This window comes from Neophocaena asiaeorientalis, unplaced genomic scaffold (genome assembly GCF_003031525.2).
Source record: "Neophocaena asiaeorientalis asiaeorientalis breed wild unplaced genomic scaffold, Neophocaena_asiaeorientalis_V1.1 scaffold469, whole genome shotgun sequence".
Classification (NCBI taxonomy): Eukaryota; Metazoa; Chordata; class Mammalia; order Artiodactyla; family Phocoenidae; genus Neophocaena; species Neophocaena asiaeorientalis.
In genome coordinates this window covers 1,267,607-1,286,312 of record NW_020172691.1, presented here as the reverse complement: position 1 = coordinate 1,286,312, position 18,706 = coordinate 1,267,607, and the positions used below count along the sequence as shown (strand labels likewise).

The 18,706-nt window shown below is 58.1% G+C and overlaps 2 protein-coding genes across 2 annotated transcripts; both read left to right on the top strand.

Annotated features, from left to right (window-relative positions):
- Positions 1 to 16: 16 nt before the first annotated feature.
- Positions 17 to 3,818, top strand: LINGO3 (leucine rich repeat and Ig domain containing 3). The gene has a single exon (XM_024740093.1). The coding sequence runs from the start codon at positions 1,861 to 1,863 to the stop codon at positions 3,745 to 3,747; it is 1,887 nt and encodes a 628-aa protein (XP_024595861.1). The 5' UTR covers positions 17 to 1,860; the 3' UTR covers positions 3,748 to 3,818.
- Positions 3,819 to 10,260: 6,442 nt separating this feature from the next.
- Positions 10,261 to 18,326, top strand: PEAK3 (PEAK family member 3). Its single transcript, XM_024739995.1, is given in 12 exon segments — positions 10,261 to 10,315; positions 10,708 to 10,881; positions 11,134 to 11,285; positions 12,421 to 12,449; positions 12,998 to 13,083; positions 13,859 to 14,150; positions 14,152 to 14,197; positions 14,199 to 14,357; positions 16,772 to 16,991; positions 16,994 to 17,160; positions 17,162 to 17,339; positions 17,342 to 18,326. Coding segments are annotated over 12 exon segments (1,746 nt in total). The 3' UTR covers positions 17,530 to 18,326.
- The last annotated feature ends 380 nt before the right edge of the window (positions 18,327 to 18,706 follow it).

Below are 18,706 nucleotides of genomic sequence, written 5' to 3'. Positions count from 1 at the left end.
CCCCCCCCCCCCCCATATAACTACATCACTGTCTTTCTTCACTGGTACATACAAGTCTCCCTGTGTTCCACAGCAGGCACGGACCACAATTTATTTACCTGATCCCCTACTGATAGATATCTAGGTTAGTCCCAGTTTTTGCTGTTCCAAACGACTCTGCAGCAAACCTCCTTGTTCACCCTGCTCCCATGTGTGAGTTTTTCTTACGGATCCATGGATATTCCGTTAGGTCTTGTAGCTGCCACAATGAAATACCACAAACATGGTGGCTTAAAACAACAGAAAGTTATTCTCTCCGTTCTGGACGCCAGACGTTCAAAATCAAGGTGTCAGCAGGGCCGTACTTCCTCCAGAGATTCTAGGCGTGGATCCTTCCCTGCTTTTTCCAGGTTCTGATGGTTACTGGCAATCTTTGGTGTCCCTTGGCTTATAGATGCATCACTCCAGTCTCTGCCTTTGTTATCACGTGGCCATCTTCCCTGAGTGTCTGCATCAAAATTTCCCCTTTTATAAGGACACCAGTCATTGGATCAGGGCCCACCCTGCTCCAGTATGACCTCATCTTAAATCGATGACACCTGCAAAATACAAACTCTCCCCCCGCAGTGACGTATGGTTCACCTCTGGCATTAAGCTGCTCGGGGCTCTGTGTGTGTTAATGCCCACCTAAAATTCCCAAAAGGGCCCAGGAAGGCCGGAGCTGGCCTCACCGCTGTTTAGCAGATGAGAATCTACAGCCTGGGTCTTTGCTGAGACGGGCCTGTGGGAACAGTGAGGAAACAGGTAGCGAGCATGTGTCAGGGGGAGTCGGGGGATGCCTGGGGGCTTCAGCTGCTAAGATGCTGAAAATAGGTGCCTGGCCAACGGAGCAACACCCTCAGGCTGCCATCTGCCTATGCCCTCCCCACCCCTACCCACCTTGGCCCCGGGATCCGGGCTGCAGCCCAGCAGAGTGCGGGGACAGGGGGTGGAGGGCCAGCTGGCTGCCAGGAGAGATGGAGCAACTCGGAAGGCGCGGGTGCAAAGGCCCAGGCGTGTTGGCATCTGTCCCTCCGGGCCTCCCCAGCCACATCATCCAGCCTCCCTGAACCCTCCAGTGCATCTCCCACTCCCCACCCCCATTCATTGTACTCCTAGCCTCACCAGCCACTCCTTCAGCCTCAGGACCTTTGCACTGGCTCTTCCCCCAGCTTGGATCCCTCTTTCTGCAACACCCATGGGCCCTCTCCTGGTCATTCTTTGGGTCTGTATTAGCTTCCTGTTGCCAAACACTAAGTACCACAGACTGAGTGGCTGAAAACAACAGAAATCTATGCTCTCCCAGTTCTGGAGGCCAGAAGTCTGAAATCCAGGGGTCTCAGGCCATGCTCCCTCTGAAGTCTCCAAGGGAGGGTCCTCCCTGCCCCTCTCAACTTCTGGGGGCCCCCGCCATCCTTGGCTTGTAGACGCATCCCTCCAACCTCTGTCTCTATCTTCACGCGGCCTTTTGCCCTCTGTGTGCATCTATGTGTGAGTCCAAACTTCCCTCTTATTATAAGGACATCAGTCATTGGATTCAGGGCCACCCTAATCCAATATAACCTCGTCTCAACTCACATCTGCAAAGACCCTATTTCCAAACGAGGCCCCCTTCCCACGTACCAGGGTTAGGACTTGAACGTTTCTTTTGGGGGAACACAGTTCAACCCAGCCCAGGGTCTCAGCTCAAATGTCACCTGTCCTGGTCTGAAGTCACCCCCTCCATGGACCCTGATCATCCATCCACACTGCTCCCCTACCCAGCCCTTGGGTAGACACCCCAGAGGGGGATCCCGGGTCCCACGGTGGATAATCGCTTCCTGAGCTAGCTACTAGGATGGGATGGGACGGGCCGGGGTGGAGGGATGGCGGGATACGGGTGCTAACGCTGCCCCCGCCCTCAGGTGCCCACGAGGATGGTGGCGCGGCCCTAGGCCCAGGCTCCGCACCATGACCTGCTGGCTGTGTGTCCTGAGCCTGCAGTTCCTGCTCCTGCCCGCGGCCCCGCCCCCCGCTGGGGGCTGCCCGGCCCGCTGCGAGTGTACAGCGCAGATGCGCGCAGTAGCCTGTCCCCGGCGCCGGCTGACCACGGTGCCCGACGGCATCCCGGCCGAGACGCGCCTGCTAGAGCTCAGCCGCAACCGCATCCGCTGCCTGAACCCGGGCGACCTGGCCGCCCTGCCGCTGCTGGAGGAGCTGGACCTGAGCGAGAACGTGATCGCGCACGTGGAGCCCGGCGCCTTCGCCAACCTGCCGCGCTTGCGAGAGCTGCGCCTCCGCGGCAACCTGCTGAAGCTCATCCCGCCCGGCGTCTTCACGCACCTGGACAACCTCACGCTGCTGGACCTGAGCGAGAACAAGCTGGTCATCCTCCTGGACTACACCTTCCAGGACCTGCGCAGCCTCCGCCGGCTGGAGATGGGCGACAACGACCTGGTGTTCATCTCGCGCCGGGCCTTCGCGGGGCTGCTGGCGCTTGAGGAGCTGACCCTGGAGCGCTGCAACCTGACGGCGCTGTCGGGCGAGTCGCTGGGCCACCTGCGGGGCCTGGGCGCCCTGCGGCTGCGGCACCTGGCCATCGCCGCCCTGGAGGACCAGAACTTCCAGCGGCTCCCGGGCCTGCTGCACCTGGAGATCGACAACTGGCCCCTGCTGGAGGAGGTGGCCGCCGGCAGCCTGAGGGGGCTCAACCTGACCTCGCTGTCCGTCACGCACACCAACATCACCGCCGTGCCGGCCGCCGCCCTGCGCCACCAGGCCCACCTCACCTGCCTCAATCTCTCGCACAACCCCATCAGCACGGTGCCGCGAGGGTCCTTCCGCGACCTGGTGCGCCTGCGTGAGCTGCACCTGGCCGGGGCCCTGCTGGCCGTGGTGGAGCCGCAGGCCTTCCTGGGGCTGCGGCAGATCCGCCTGCTCAACCTCTCTAACAACCTGCTGTCCACGCTGGAGGAGAGCACCTTCCACTCGGTCAACACGCTGGAGACGCTGCGCGTGGACGGGAACCCGCTGGCCTGCGACTGTCGCCTGCTCTGGATCGTGCAGCGCCGCAAGACCCTCAATTTCGACGGCCGCCTGCCGGCCTGCGCCACCCCAGCCGAGGTCCGCGGCGACGCGCTGCGCAACCTGCCGGACTCGGTGCTCTTCGAGTACTTCGTGTGCCGCAAGCCCAAGATCCGCGAGCGGCGGCTGCAGCATGTCACGGCGGCCGCGGGCGACGACGTGCGCTTCCAGTGCCGCGCCGAGGGCGAGCCGGCGCCCACCGTGGCCTGGGTGACGCCGCGCCACCGCGCGGTGACCGCCGCCAGCGCTGGCCGGGCGCGCGTGCTGCCGGGCGGCACGCTTCAGATCCGGGACGCGCGGCCAGGGGACAGCGGCACCTACACGTGCGTGGCCAGCAACGCGGGGGGCAACGACACCTACTTCGCCACGCTGAGCGTGCAGCCCGAGCCAGCCGCCAACCGGACCCCGGGCGAGGGCCGCAACGACACGCAGGCGGCCGCGCGCTTTCCTCTGGACCTCACCACCATCCTGGTGTCTACCGCCATGGGCTGCATCACCTTCCTGGGCGTCGTCCTCTTCTGCTTCCTGCTGCTCTTCGTGTGGAGCCGCGGCCGCGGGCAGCACAAGAACAACTTCTCGGTGGAGTACTCTTTCCGCAAGGTGGACGGGCCCGCCGCGGCTGCCGGCCAGGGGGGCGCCCGCAAGTTCAACATGAAGATGATCTGAGAGGCCCCGACCCACCTCCCGCGGCCCCCGCCGCTGCGCCTGCGCCAGAGGCCGCGTCTCCGTCTCCGCCCAAATCCACGCCAGCCCGTGGCTGGCCCATCTGACTACCACCTATGCATTTCCCGTAGGGGGCGGCCGCAAGCCGGCTCCTGGCAGAACTTCCCCTTTTTTTGTAGAGACCCAACCACAAGACTGTTTTTTCATCAGGATGCATCTTTTGCAGAGTTTCTCAAGCGTTTTCTTAGGGTTTCACGCTCTCTTCCTGCCCCTCGTGTGGTCGCTGAGCTGGGCAGGGGGCGGGGGGTGCTCAGAGGCCCAGGGTCCTGGGCGTAAACAGCTCACACCTGGTGGAGATGGTCTACACCTGGTCACCAGGGGCATGTGAAAGCCCTCACTGTTCACACCTGCGCGCACACACACACACACACACACACACACACCCCGCCCCCATCCCTACACCAGAGCACACATGCACACCCGGAACATAAAACCAGACGCACGTTGTGAAAGCCCTCACTGTTCACACCTGCGCGCGCACACACACACACACACACACACACACACACACACACACCCCCATCCCTACACCAGAGCACACACGCACACCCGGAACATAAAACCAGACGCACAGCTCCAGAGTGGAACACACACACCTCACACCCAGCTGACACTGAGCAGGTGTCCCAAGCTCCAGAGCTCACCAAGGGCACGCAGGGCTCTGGGGAGAGACCAGCGCACACCTGGGCCAGGCAGCTCACACTTGGGACACATTTCAGCTCACACCCAACTCCTGCTCAGCTGGCCATCTTGGGGCAGATCTCAGAGGCTGCGCTACGGTCTCGCTGAGGAGGTCAGGCTCACCCTGAGGTGGTCCAGCACGCAGGATGGTCCCTGACCCTTTGGCCCAGATGCCCCTGCACCCAGACTCCCACCCGCCAGGACCTGTTGGCCAAGCAGGGTGGGCTGCCCGCTAGGAGAAGCCATTGCCCTGGTTCCTCCCACCAGCCCTCACAGCTGCTACCTGCTTCCTTGCCCTCACCGCCCAGGAGGGACAGCCGTCCTGGCCCCTGGCCCAGGAGCATGGCTTCCAGGTGTCTCTCTCCAGCAGACCAGTTGGAGTGACCTTCAATCCCGAGTCTGCAGCACCCCTGCCCAGCCCCGTGGCCCATTGCTCACCTCGGGAAGGAGACCAGAGCGTGGACGGTTCTCAGGGTCCCTGTTATGGGCATGGAAGGGGCAGCGATGGGGAGGAAGGCCAGAACAAAGGTTCAAGCTACAGGGAGGCCTGGACCTGGGTCGTTGGGAGAAGGTGACAGAGGCACCTTGGTCTCTGCAATGTTGGGGCAGATCTTGGGCCAAAGAGTAGAGAGGGTCACAGGAAGACTGTAGCTCAGGTGAAAGAAGAGCTTCCCTAAGGTCACTGCCCTGTTGCTCTACAGATAGTGAGTTCCCAGTCACTGGGGGTATGCAAGCAGGAGCTGAGGTTTTGCAGAAGTATTCAGATACCAGACAGGGACCATACATGACCCTGCCTCGCCCAGCCTCGTCCTTGCCCCGACTCTCTACCTCGGCCAGATAACAGTTAGGGCATCACTTGGGGGAAGGGGCACAGCAAATTTTGTGTGGCCAGGCCCTGGCCAGAAGGGAGGTTAGACAGTATTCTCAAGCACCTTGTAAGAAGGTTCAAAGCAAGCTGTGCCCTCGCAGCTGTGTAATCTTTGTTGGCAACCGAGGACCACCTGGACCATTGGTGTCCACGTCTATAAAATGGGTCTGATGGTCAAACCTATTGCTACATACGTAGAGGCCAGGCCCGTGGACAAGCTTGGTGATTGACTTGGATTCTGGATCCCTCAAGATCTTTCTGAGATGAGCCAGAGAGAAAGCTGTCCCTCCTGGAAGTTTTGCACAAAGGATTCAGTCAGAAGGTGGAAGGGGACACTGGCCATTCTCCCTGGGCTGGAAGCATCGGGAGGCCCTGATCCTGCTTCCACAGCGTGCACATGGGCCAACAGGGCTGTGTGGCAGGCTGCTGACCACAGCCAGCCAGGGTGGGGACCCCACCCACCCCCATTCATGGCAGGAAGTGAGTGAGGGCCGAATGGGGTGTCCGGCAGCCCTACACAGAGTCGAATAGAATGGACTAGTTTTGTTCCCTTAGCATCCTCCTGACCTTGGTTGCCACGACAACACCGAGGGCCCCTCAAAACGACATCCAAGTGCCTTTAACATCATCAAGACAGGAGGGAGTATGTTCTCAGCAGTGTTAGGACTTACAGAATGTCAGCATATTGAGATCTCCCAGCCCCCTCTGCCCGCCCCCTGTCCCAACATCAACCAAGACCCTTAGCCCCTGCCCCCCACCCCTACCCGGCTGTATTTGGTTGGAATCCAATAAAAATGAAACCAATTTAATAACAAACTTCAGGGTTTTTTAAAATTCTCATGGGAAGCATGGGGGCAGGAAGTAGGGGCTGCTGGGGGTCCCTGAGGGAGAGGCCTGGCTTCAGCACCAGAGCTGACCCTGAGTCATAGGGCATTTGTGGATAAGGTTAGAGGTCACACTTCAGGAGTGCCCGTGCTGTTCCCAGCGCTGTTCCCTGTGCTGCCTGCGTTCACTCCCCCGTGAGCTGGGTCCTGTTGTGACCCCATTTTACAGGTGGGCAAAGGGAGAGTCAAGTCCCCAGCTAGGGAGAAGCAGGGTGCTGAGAGGGACCAGTGGCACTGGGCTGTCCAGGGGAACTCTTGCCCTGAGCTTGGCCCAGGGGCGGAGCCAGCGGCAGGGAGGAAAGGAGAAATGAGGTGCAGACTCCCTCCCTCCCTGCTGCGCCTCTGGAGCCGGCAGCTTCTTCCCCTGGGGCTTCCCCTGGCCAAGGGCAGCTGAAGGGGGACCCGCCCCGTTGGTGGCTAGAAACCCAAGGCGGGGCCCCGCAGAGGGGTGTCTGTGGCCTCAGTGCTGTGTGGCCTGGGGGAAGTCGCTGCCCCTCTCTGCAGTGTGCTCAGCTATAAACTGGAGGATTATGGTCCTCTTTTATGCAGGGAACTGTTTGAGCTTCCTAGGGCCGCTGTAACAAAACTTAGTGGCTTACAACAACTGAGATTTATTATTTGACAGCTCTGGGGCTCAGAAGTCTAAAATGGATTGGCAGCTGGTCCTTCCCGAGGCTCCAGGGCAGCATCGGTTCCCGCCTTTGCCAGCTTCTAGAGGTGCCGCATCCCTGGCTCGCGGCCCCACCTGCATCCTCAGAGCCCGCAGTGCAGCATCTCCCGTCTCTCTCTGCCTCTGACCCTCCCGCCTCCCTCTTATAATGACTCTGGGATGACGCTGGGACCCCTGGGAATCCAGGGTCACCCCCATCCTCATCTAATCAGCAACCTTCACTTCCCCCTGCTGTGCCACATAGCATATTCACAGGTTCTGGAGATGGACATCTCTGGGGACTGTAACCCTGCGTGCCACAAAAAACTGAGGCATTTTTCTCAGAAATGCGAAGTCATGAGAAATTCGGGAAGATCTGGCATCCCGAGCCCTTGCTCAGGGCGATGCCAGGGATGCAGAGAGCCCGGCCCCAGCTCCCGCAGCGCTCCAAAAACACTTCTCGGATAAAAGAACAGCTTTACTATCTGCAGAGGGTTTGACCCTGATGTGGGGTGGCCGGCCAGGGCTGACACACAGGGGCCACTTTTCAGGGTGAGCTGAGGCAATCGGTCCCCATTTCTAGGCCTTAAGGGAGGACTGTCCATTGGGGCTCAGTGGGGTGGTAGGCACATTGGGGTGCTGAGCAGATGTCAGCTGGCATCTGCTCTCCTCCCCCACAAAGGGCCCCCAACCACTCCAAGGAGGGGTCATCTTGAGGTAGGTAGGGGGGTCCCTGGGCACCAGCTGCCCCCCACCCTGCCTGTCCTGGGTGGAGAAGTCCCCAGGGACGTCATTGCTTGTCCCAGCCTGGCCCTTCTGCCCACCCCCCAAACCCCACCTCAGGGTCAGGCAAGTAAGGCGCTGCCCTGGCATCCAGAACTCAGTCATCAAGATCAATATTCTATGAACAAAATTAATTCATGCCCTGAGTCCACAACCCTTTAGATAAAGACAGGATCCACTCTGCCTTGGCATGACCCTGCCTCACTCCCCACACCCGAATCCTGGCCCTGGTGCCAATAAAACTTTATTTACAAAAACAGCCGGCCAGCCCGAGGGCCATAGTTTGCAAATAAGATTTTTTTTTAATATTACATTATTATATTACAATGTTATTTACCTTGGTTACTGGGTTGTTGTTTTTTTTTTCAATCACGCTTTTAATGAAAAGATCATAAAATAACAGTTTCTCATCACTGTACATTAAGACTGCACACTTCTAAATGGAGAGATCGGTGAACTGCTTTACTGTGACACTTGAGGGTTGCATACCTGCAGCTCTGACCTGAATTTATCCAAACTCTCGAGGGAAGTGAACTCGGTGTGATGACTGACCGCAGCGGTGGCCAGTACAGGGGTGCGATCACGGCCCCCCCTTCCTGGGAAAGGCGCGTAGCAGGACACGATCCCTCTTCCAGTTCCTGGTAAACAAAACAGCTATAACCCCATCCCTCGCCCTCCCCCTCGAGGTATTTGTGAATGGGCCAGTGCCCAACCTGGGGTCCCTCAACGGGGGAGGGGGAAAGCAAGTGATGGGTGGGGGACAGAGAGGTTCCCCTTAGCACCTGGCCCCCCCGGGGCCCCGCCAAGTGGAGGCGGGGAGCCCTGGGGATCCTCCCTGCCCTGAGTGAGGTCTGTTATGAAGCATGTTTGAGGTCAATAAATTACAGCAATAAACAGCAAGGCGAGGTAGGGAGAGGGGTTCCTGGTAGACAATTAAAGTGGGGTGACAAGCCCGGGGCAGGGTGGGTGGTCCTAGGCAGGGGGTCCCGGGCAGCCTCAGTTCCCACAGCACACACCCACCCCCTGATTTGGAATGTCAGACTGAGGTCAGGCCCCGCTCCACCACCCGCTCCTGGCATCGGGTTCACAGGTTCAGTGATGCCCAACCTGGCTCTGCAGAAGAGCGAGGGTCTTGGTCCCTGCAGGGGGCCGGCAAGGCTGGGATCCCCGGTCTGTTCTGAGGCCTGGCGCCTCTGCTTTCGTCCTCCCCCCACCCACCAAGCCAAGGGGACGGGACGGATGTGGCCACCTCTGCCCTGAACCCTGCCCTCCCGGCTGCCCAGGCCTCACCCTGACTCCGGACAGCCACGGGCAGGGCGGCTGGGGTCCCTGGTGGATCGCACTCCTGCACACGGCCAGTCCAGTGCATTCTGACGGGTGGGAGTCAGGGTAGCCCACGGCTGTGTGAGGTTCTGAAAGTCCGTCTGGGTCCAGATTGTTTGTTTCACAGGCTGAGGTGTGTGGCTATGCTGCGAGTCTGAGACTCGTATTTGCTTAAAGGTTCCTCTTTCCTTCTTTACCTTTTCTGCAATCCTGGAGGAGCCCCGGCAGCGGTGGGCTGGGTCTGGCGGGAGCGTGCGGTGGCGGAGCCCGGTCTGCTGCTCGCTTGCCCCAAGTCTGAGAAATAAATACATTCGTCACTGCACAGACATTGATACAAAAACAACACTGCTCAGAGCGTTTGCACCGTCCGTGCAGTGTTTGCCCAGTGAGCCCCTCCCATGGCCGGGGTGGAGGTGGGGGTCCCCAGGGGGCAGTGACCCACTGGAGCCCACGGAGCTGCGCAAAGGTCCTGGCTTTCTGGCGTCAGAAGGACCCTCACATCAACACACCGGAGGGTCGCAGGCAGAGTAGCAGGATGGGGGCGCACCTCCATCCCAAGGGCCCAAGCCCAGGCTCAGGTCCTGCGGCCACAAGTGACAGCCACCCCTGCTGTGCCAGCTGGCAGGACCGCCAGGGTCTGGCCAGGAGGCCTGGGGCGGGCCAGCACGGGCCCAGGCTCTTTGGTGCCAGCTGGGCTGGGAGAGGCCGGGCTGGGAGGAGGGCTCAGGGGCCTCCACGCCCGCCCCAGGGCCTACTCAGAAGGGGCTCCGGTGGAAGCTGGGATTCACTGGGACTGGCCTTTTATCTGCTGAGGTCTGAAACTGTAAAAGTTTATGTAAACAAACAATGAGATAAATATATTAGTATCTTTTTTCTGAGCCCATTGAGGTTCCATACGCATTCAAAATGTGTTTTGGTTTAAAAAATAGGTTTTGTGAATGAGGTTTTTTTTTTTTTTTTGGTCGTTGTTTATCCTCTTTCCACATGACATCTGCTATTTTCTGTTTCCTGTTTCTCCAAAACATTCAGGAGTTCAGCGACTAAAGCAGAGAACTGTGAGCCGCCCTTTGGCCTCCAACAGCTTAATCTCCTGGTGAGGCTCTAACACACATCCATGCACACACTCACGAGCTCGCACTCCGCGTGAAACCAAAGGAAAAGGAAAACAAAACCAAGTGTCGTGTTAACCCCGCCCGCCCCACAAACCCTTAAAGTCTTAAATAGGAAACTAGTGTTTCGCTTTCTTGTTCAAATACAGAGAAGGCTCGATGTATGATATAATACTCAGGTGGGTACAACACTACATCGCACGAAGGTCGTCGAGTGAGGGCCTCTGCGCCCAGTCCCCGAAGCTCTGCCTTGAACCACCTGCTTCACCAGGGTCCATGCCCAGGGGCGTGTGTGCAGCTCCCGCTACAGACTTCTGTCGTGTGGCTTAAGTGCCGACGGAGTAGGGGGGTCGGGAGAGCAGAAGCACTGCAGGGGCCCCGCCCGACTTGCTGGAACACGAGTCCCCAGAGGGGAGAGGAGTGGCCCGAGGCCGGGGACACCCCAAGAGCAGCTCAGCAGGGCCCCGTGTGGCCCTCGTGCCCTCACTCCTGACACCCACCGCTCGGGTCCCTGAACTCAGGCTCTGGTTTCAGCTGGAGGGTGTCTGGAGGGGTGGAGGGTAGGGGTAGGGGATGACTCTGGAATTTTTTGGTCTGAACTTAAAGTAGAAAGAAATAAAAACCTGAAGCAAAACGAAGAAGATAAAGCCACTGGTCCAGCCCTGTGGCTGCAGCAGGCTGAGGACAGTGGGGCCGACCTCTCGAGCTCGGCCTGGCCTTGTGAGTACGGCTCTGGGCCCATGGAGGTGTCTGAGGCTGGCAGGGAGCCCAAGGCGAGAGGTGAGGGTAGGGTGGGATTCAGGGCTGAGCCCATGGGTGGCAGCCAGCCTCTCCCTGCCGGTGGGTGGGAGAAGATGTACGCACCCCCGTGGTCAGCCCCTCCGCACTGGTCAGGTAGGGGCTGTTGCTCTCCCGAGGTGAGGCTATTGCAGGCCCAGGGGACAGGATGGGGGGGGGTCTCACTGCTGCCCCATCCTGGCCTGGCCGAGAGCCACCAGGAACTTGTCCCACCGTGTGGCTCCCGTCTCCCAGCACCTGCTCCTGTGCCGGGGGCCCCCCAGGGGCTAGAGCACCCATACCCCAACTCGGGCCCAGATGAGAGGCAGCTCGGGCTCCCTGACAGCAGCACACTCAGAACACCTTCAGGGTGGCCGGCTGGCCACACGTGCACAGAGGAAGTACAGGTGCCCCTCTGAGAGGGGGCACAGGCGGGGGGCCCAGGAGGGCGACAGGAGGAAAACACAAGTGTCACGGTCACAACGGCCATCACCAACCAACGTCCTGTTCTCGCGAATTCAAGAGGTAGCAAAAGGTCAGAAGTCTCTCCACCTTGATGGTTTTTTTCTTTTGTTTTGTTGGCATCACCTTAAATTCTGTGCCTGAGGTGAGTGCCTTGCTTGCCTCACCCTAATTAGTCCTGGATGGGAGGCATGGCCCAGCTGGGTGACCCCACAGGGACCCCTCTGCCCAGCCTGGACCTGCTATGTGACCATGCATGGACTCCAGCCCTCTCTGTGCTCACTGCCCCTAAGGGAAACGAGATGGGGCGGAGGGAGAAACTCAGCATGAAAGACACTCAAGCTAGGAAGCAAGAACGTCTTTGCATCTTCGCATCTGCAGTGATTTCTTGGTTCTTCCGTTACAGAGGGGAAGAGGCTGGGTTTCAGCTGAGACACCTCTCATGCCTCCGGGCAGGTAGGGCAAGCCTCAGGCCCCCAGACAGCTTCGACAGTGTGTGCTGAAGCTAGAATTTCACACGGTCTGGCTTTCCCTGGATTTTCACCCTTCTTGATTTTCTTTGTATGGTAATTCTATATCAAATGCCTTTTTCTGAATCAATGCATTAAGGTGGTGGGGGGAAGGGAAGTGAGTTGATTAAATTTTTAAAGAAAAATCCAGCTTCTGTGGCTGTCAGGAGGCAGCAAGCAGGAGCCACTTTTCTTTATTTGCTGGAACAGAGAGGGGTGGTGACTGGCCCAACATCACACAGCAAGTCAGAGCGGAGCTGGGGCTCAGATGGAGCAGTACCTGCCAAGGGTCCTGGGATGGGTGGGAGGTGGGGGCACGCGCAGTGGAGGCTTCTCAGATGATCCTGCAGAAGGGGAAGTGGCTCTGGAGAAAGTGAAAGCCACAGATGAAAGGGTCACCTGGTCAAATCTCTCCCTAAACAGTCACTGCTGGGGTTCCCTGCCCTCCCCAAAGGCGGGGGAGTCTAAAAAGTCTCCATCCTCCCGATCTCTCAGGGCTCCCCTCTGCCACCCACCTCGTGTAAACTTTGGGACCTCCACCCGTCTCCCGTCTCCTGCCACCCGCTTTTAGCCCTGGAACCGGGTGGCCTTCATGGGGAAGTAATGCAGAAAGCTCCCCCTCCTGCCGGGGCCTGCGGTCTAACAGTTGCCTGGGCGTTTCCAGCAACCGGTCAGACAGTCCGGGAGGCCAGGGGCTGCAGCTATTGGGAGTTTGTCCCCAAGATCCCCCTGCCCCGAGGTCACTCTGGTCCTGAAGCTAGGGTGCTCCTAGAGGGGAACTGGGGCAGGGAGTGGGCAGAAGCAGCTGTTTTTCAAGGTTGGGCAACCTGGAATCTGGGTGGGGCAGAGCTAGGGCCCAGGCTGCTGCTGGCAACCACACAGCTTGAGGGGGCTGAGCTCTGGGGACAAGGCCTAAGCATGGGTTCCCTGGGTATTGTCACCGGCCTCCAGCTTCTTCCCCCACCCCCTTGAGGTCTTGTCCTCGCAGCTGGACATTCTGTCCATGTCACAAAAGTACAGAGTCCTTCTCGCCGCCCTGAAAGGTTGATGGGCGACATTTGCCCAGAGAAGTCAAGCAACCCTCCCAGGGCCACACAGCAGGTGCTGGGCCCCTCCCACATATGCCCTGCACTCTGACCTTCCCCCAGCAGCCTGAGCAGCCCAGAGCCACCCACCGAGACCCCCGGGGCCAACGCCCCGACCTGGCTGACCCAGCCCACATACAGCAACCTTGGTGAGAGCCTGGGAGGGGCCCCAGGTGGGGGTGGGGCAGGTGGTCGGTGAGGCAGCCAGAGCAGAAAGGTTGAGTGTTTCATTACCATGTAAGGAACGCTCTGCCCCATGATGGTTTAACTAGATTACAGCAGGGATTTTTTGTTGGTTTTTTTTTTTTTTTTTTCATTTTTGCCCTGCCGCTCGGCATGTGGGATCTTAGTTCCCCCACCAGGGATCAAACCTGTGCTCCCTGCATTGGAAGCGCGGAGTCTGGACCACCAGGGAAGTCCTATAGCAGCTTTTTAACTACCTTTAATAAAACTCTTTGTTTAAAAAAAAAAAAAAGCTGGATAACCAGCTTCTAAAAATGAGGAAACTGGAGTTCAGAGAGGCTCAGTCACCTGCCCAGAGCCACATAGGGAAGCGGGGGTCACCTGTGCTGGGCCAGATGTTTCTCTGCCACTGACTTGTCACTCCTCTGAACCTTTGTTTCCTCATCTGTAAATTGGAGATGGCATCCTTACCCCACAGGGCATAGGGTAGTTAGAGTTGGTATTTTTTCCTTTTTTTTTTTTTCGGCCGTGCTGCGTGTCTTGTGGAATCTCAGTTTCCTGACCAGGCATTGAACCGGCGCCAAGGCAGTGAAAGCTCCAAGTCCTAACTACTAGACCACCAGGGAGCTCCCCATTGTTTCCATTCTAGAGATGAAGGAATTATGGCTGAGGGTGGAGCCATGCGCACAGGACCCCACTCTGCGTGTCCTCACGCCCTTCCCCCACTCCCTCCCCCAGCAGGTGAGGTCCGTGCCCGCCTGCTGCCCTCCAAGGCCTGCTGCTCACGGACATCTGAGCGCCCCGCTACTGACCCGCAACCCCTGCCCAAGAAGGCCCTGACCAGGGCCCAGTCGCTGCCCACCCACAAGTCCCCCAGCCCCGGCCCCACTCGAGCAGGGCAGCCTCAGAAGCCCCTTCTGGGATCCCGCAGTGTACACGAGAGCCAGGCAGGCCACGGCAGGGCGAGGCCAGCCTGTCGCCCTGCAGAGCTGCCCTTCTGCTCGCTGGACACGGAGCTGGGCCTCTCTCTCCGCCGCGCTGGAGGCCCGGCAGCTGGAGGGCCTCCGCGCCGTGTACGCTCCGGCTGCACGCCCGGCTCCTGGGGGGCCTCCCGGGCCCCTGACGCCCCGGCCATCGCTTCCGCCTCCTGGACAGCTTGCCCTGCGTGGAGAGCTGGGACGCCCTCTACCACCGCCTGGTGCGGAGGGACAAGGAGGCGTGGCACCTCCTGGCTGCCAAGGTGAGCCCCGCCTTCGCCCCGCCTTCGCCCCGCCTCCTCGGAGGTTTCCCCAGCGTCCCGACCAAGGCGTGGCCCAGGGCTCTTCAGACTGAGGCCCAATTGCTTATTTTGCAACTAACATACGAACTAACACCGTCAGCCCTTGGAACCGCGTTTCTCAGGTGTTGGGTGACCTACATTCAAATCACCTGGGAGTCTTGTTAAACTCTCTCCCACGACTCTCAGGGGCCCAGTAGTCTGCATTTTAACTCACTCACCCGTGAATTCTGGCGCGAGAAACCCACAGACGGCTGATAGCTCCCACTTTCCATCATCATCTTCAACAAAATATACTGAGCACTGTTCCTTCATGTCTTGTGCTGTTCTAAGGACTTTTAGACACTTTCATTCAGCTAATCCTCATACAAGCATCACCACGTTTCGTTATAAGATGCTTCTGTTTTATGCACCACCAAGAAAAAGAAAAAAAAGATTCCCATCAAATAAACCAGACTACCAAGCGTCAGACACATCACCATTTTGGAGGAACCTCACCCATTCGGCAGAATGTGTTATCATGGACCCATTTTACAGACCGGAGCATGGAGGGAGTAAGTTGTTGCTGGCTGTGAGTTCTTTAGTTGACAGCTCCGTCCTGGTTCCATCCATCTCAGAGACCCCTGGGGAGTTTATTTTTAAATATCACACTCCCAGAGCCCCACCTCAGCACCTGTCCTTTTTAACCCCTGCCCCAAGGTGATTCAAATGTAATCCCCAGGGCTGATACTCCCCTACTTTCTAGAAAGAGCTTTGCTGTTCAGTACTGCAACTGCTGGCCATGGGTGACTTCTGAGCACTTGAAGTGGGGCTGGTGCCAACTGAGATATACTCTGAGTACCAAATACACACCGGGTCTCCAAGACTCAGTTATCAATAACAATAATGTAAAACAGCTCACTAATACTTTGTTCATTTGGTGACCTGTTGAATGGTAATACTTTGGATAAATTGGATTACATAAAATAGATTATGAAAGTTACTTTCAAGGTCATAAAACTCAGTATCTCAAAAAAAAAAAAAGCCTAATTAAAAACTGGGCAGGGGACTTCCCTGGTGGCGCAGCAGTTAAGAATCCGCCTGCCAATGCAGGGGAAACGAGTTCAAGCCCTGGTCCACGAAGATCCCACATGCCGCAGAGCAACTAAGCCCGTGCGCCACAACTACTGAGCCCGCATGCTGTAACTACTGAAGTCCATGCCCCTAGAGCCCGTGCTCTGCAACGAGAAGCCACCGCAATGAGAAGCCCGCGCACTGCAACAAAGAGTAGCCCCCGCTCGCCACAACTAGAGAAAGCCCGCACGTAGCAACGAAGACCCAACACAGACAAAAATAAAATAAAAATAAATTTATTTTTTAAAAACTGGGCAGAACAGCTGAAGAGACATTTTTCCAAAGAAGACATACAGATGGCCAACAGGCACATGAAAAGATGCTCAACATCGTTAATCAGAGAAATGCAAATCAAAACCACCATGAGGTATCACCTCACACCTGTCAGAATGGCCATCATCAAAAAGACCACAAATAACAAATGCTGTTGAAGGTGTGGAGAAAAGGAAACCCTGTACACTGTTGTTGGGGATGTAAAATGGTGTGTCCACTGTGGAAAACAGTCTAGAAATTCCTCAGAAAACTAAAAATAGAACTACCATGTGATCCAGCAATTCCACTTTTGGGTATATATCCAGAAAAAACTGAAAACGCTAATTAGAAAATATATATGCGCCCCAGTGTTCATAGCAGCATTATTTACAATAGCCAAGACATGGAAGCAACCTAAGCGTCCCTCAATAGAAGATGTGAAATATATCTACAATGGACTACTATTCAGCCATAAAAAAGAACAAAATAATGCCATTTGCAGCAACATGGATGGACTTGGAGGGTATTATGCTTAGTGAAATAAGACAAAGGCAAATCCTGTAAGTTTTCAATTGTATTGGAATCTACAAAATAAAACAAACTAGTGAATTTTTTTTTTTAAGAAGAAAGTTACTTTCACCTGCTCCTTTTCACTTTTTAAAATGTGGCTATTGGAAATTTTGAATTACACCATGGCCCGAGTTGCATTTCTACTGGACAGCCCAGCTCTGGCACCTTAGCTGTCATCTCCCTTGCTACCAAGTGGCAAGCATCCGCCCCTCTGGCAGAGTGGAAAGTCCGATCCCCTAAACACTATCCTCCCTGGCGTAGCTTTCCTTAAAATCATACTGCTGACCAACATCCGAATTAACACGAACCCCCCGCTTCTGGAGGGATACAGCGATGGTGGGCAGGTTGGGTTGGGTGGTTAAGTCTTCAGAATAGGTAGAGGCACTGGGCAAGCTGTGCTGGTTTGGTGGCGGGGAGCTCTGAAGCGTCCCTCTGTCCCGCAGGTGCCCAAGCCAGGAGCTGACGAGCCCCACCCGTGTGGCCTAGGGCCCCAGGCCTAGCTGGCCCCGCATTTCAACCACCAGGAGCTGTGTGGTCTGGCGCCCGAGGGCGCACTTCCCGAGACGCCCTGGAGCAGCCCCGTGGCGCTGGCGACGGAGATGCCGGAGCTCACGGTGGTCCAGTGGCCTGTGGAGACAGGCGCGCAGCCGCCCGAGGAGTTCGCAAGGCCGTGGCCCTGCTGCTCCTGCAGCCCTGGAGCGCCCGGAGGGAGGCGCGGGCTGTGGCCCTGGCCGAGCTGCGGCCCGAGAACCTGATGCTGGCGGCACCGCGGGGCTGCTTAGCCGCCAGGCCCCAGCGCCTGCTGCTGGCGGACTTCGGCCGCGGCCCCCCGCGGCCCCCCAGCCGCCCACGCGCAGCAGCTGGGCAGCCCACTCCGAGAGCTGCTTGGCCCGGGCGCAACCTTGGCCACGTCCCTGGCCGTGGGCCTGCAGCACCTGGCGGCCCAGCTGGCCCGCGGGCAGCCCTGGGAGGCCGGGACTCGCGGCGCGGCGCTGCTCTGGGGGCCCGGGCCGAGCTGCGCGGCCGCGGAGCCCCGCTGGGGTCCTGGCTTCGGATGCGCCGCGCGCTGCTGGTCCTGCACCTAGCCGAGCGGGCCGTTGGTGGGGAGGTGCCCAGCCTGGAAGACTGGCTGTGCTGTGAATACCTGGCCAAGGGCACCGAGGACTCCTTGTACCTCGCCCTGGAGCTGCTGTGTAACTGATCCTTCCCGTAAGCAATGCACCTGTTCCAGGGCCTCTCTAGGAGGCAGGTCCCCCTTCCCAGGGCTGGGGCTGGTGATAGGGTGGACACACCCTTCCAGAAGGGACCAGGAGGCCAGCAGAGGATGCAGCTGGGAACTTGGGCCCAAGGCCCCCTAAGAATTCAGGTGCCCCCCTTCCAGGGCTGGGGGGCTAATGGCCAGTGCCTGCTGAGGCTTTCTGATGCCAGAGGTGCCCACCCCTCTTCCAGGTGTGGAACCCCCCGACAGCTAATGTCTCTCCCAGTGGGTAGAACCGCTCCCACCGCCTTCCAGCAGAAGCCAGGATGCCCTTCTAATGCTGGGGTCTGATGGCCACTGTCTCCATGACAGTGTGGACACTCCTCCGAATGGTGTTATCAGAGGCATTCCTGGCCCTGGAACACCCCCTTGTGCTGTGAACGACCTTGTCAAGAACTGCTTGGGGCCTCCAGGAGGAGGGAGGCTCCCTGGAACCTGAGACAGCCAGCCCACCCCAGTGGGGTCTGGGCTCACCTGCCCAAACGTGCCCATGCCCTGCACCCCCTACTCCCTCCACCCTCCGTGGCCTCCTTGCTGTTCCTCTGTGGCACTAAATTCCGTCCAGCCACCAAGTCTTTGCATGGCCTGTTCCCTCTGCCAGACTGTCCAAATCTCACTCACCTTTTCTAAGCAAACAAAGTTGCCCCTCCTGGGCCCTCTCTAGCTCCGCGCCCTGCCTTCCCCGAGCACTTGTCACCACCTGGAAGTATTTATTCATCTCTTTACCTGTCACCTGTTCACCTCACCTATCAGGCTGTGAGTTCCCTGAGGGCAGGGGCCAGGCTGAACACACGCTAGGCGTTTAATTGATGGAATAAACAAAGTGGTACACATAAGGGGACCAGAAGGAGAGAATGAGGTCTCGGTTTATACCTCTGAAAAATGGACACAGGAGCCCTGAGGGGTCCCACTGCCGTAGCCTGGGGTCTCCAGTCATGCCCCCTCACTCACCCCAACCCTACCATGGCGATCCTGGGGGGAACTTTCTGACCCCCAGGTATGACCAGGGCCCTCTCCTGCTCAGACCTCTCCCATGGCTCCCTAGTACCTTCACAGTACAATGGGGCTCTTCTAAAGGCTCTACATGCTCTCTGGCCAGCCCCTCCTGCCACATCGCCAT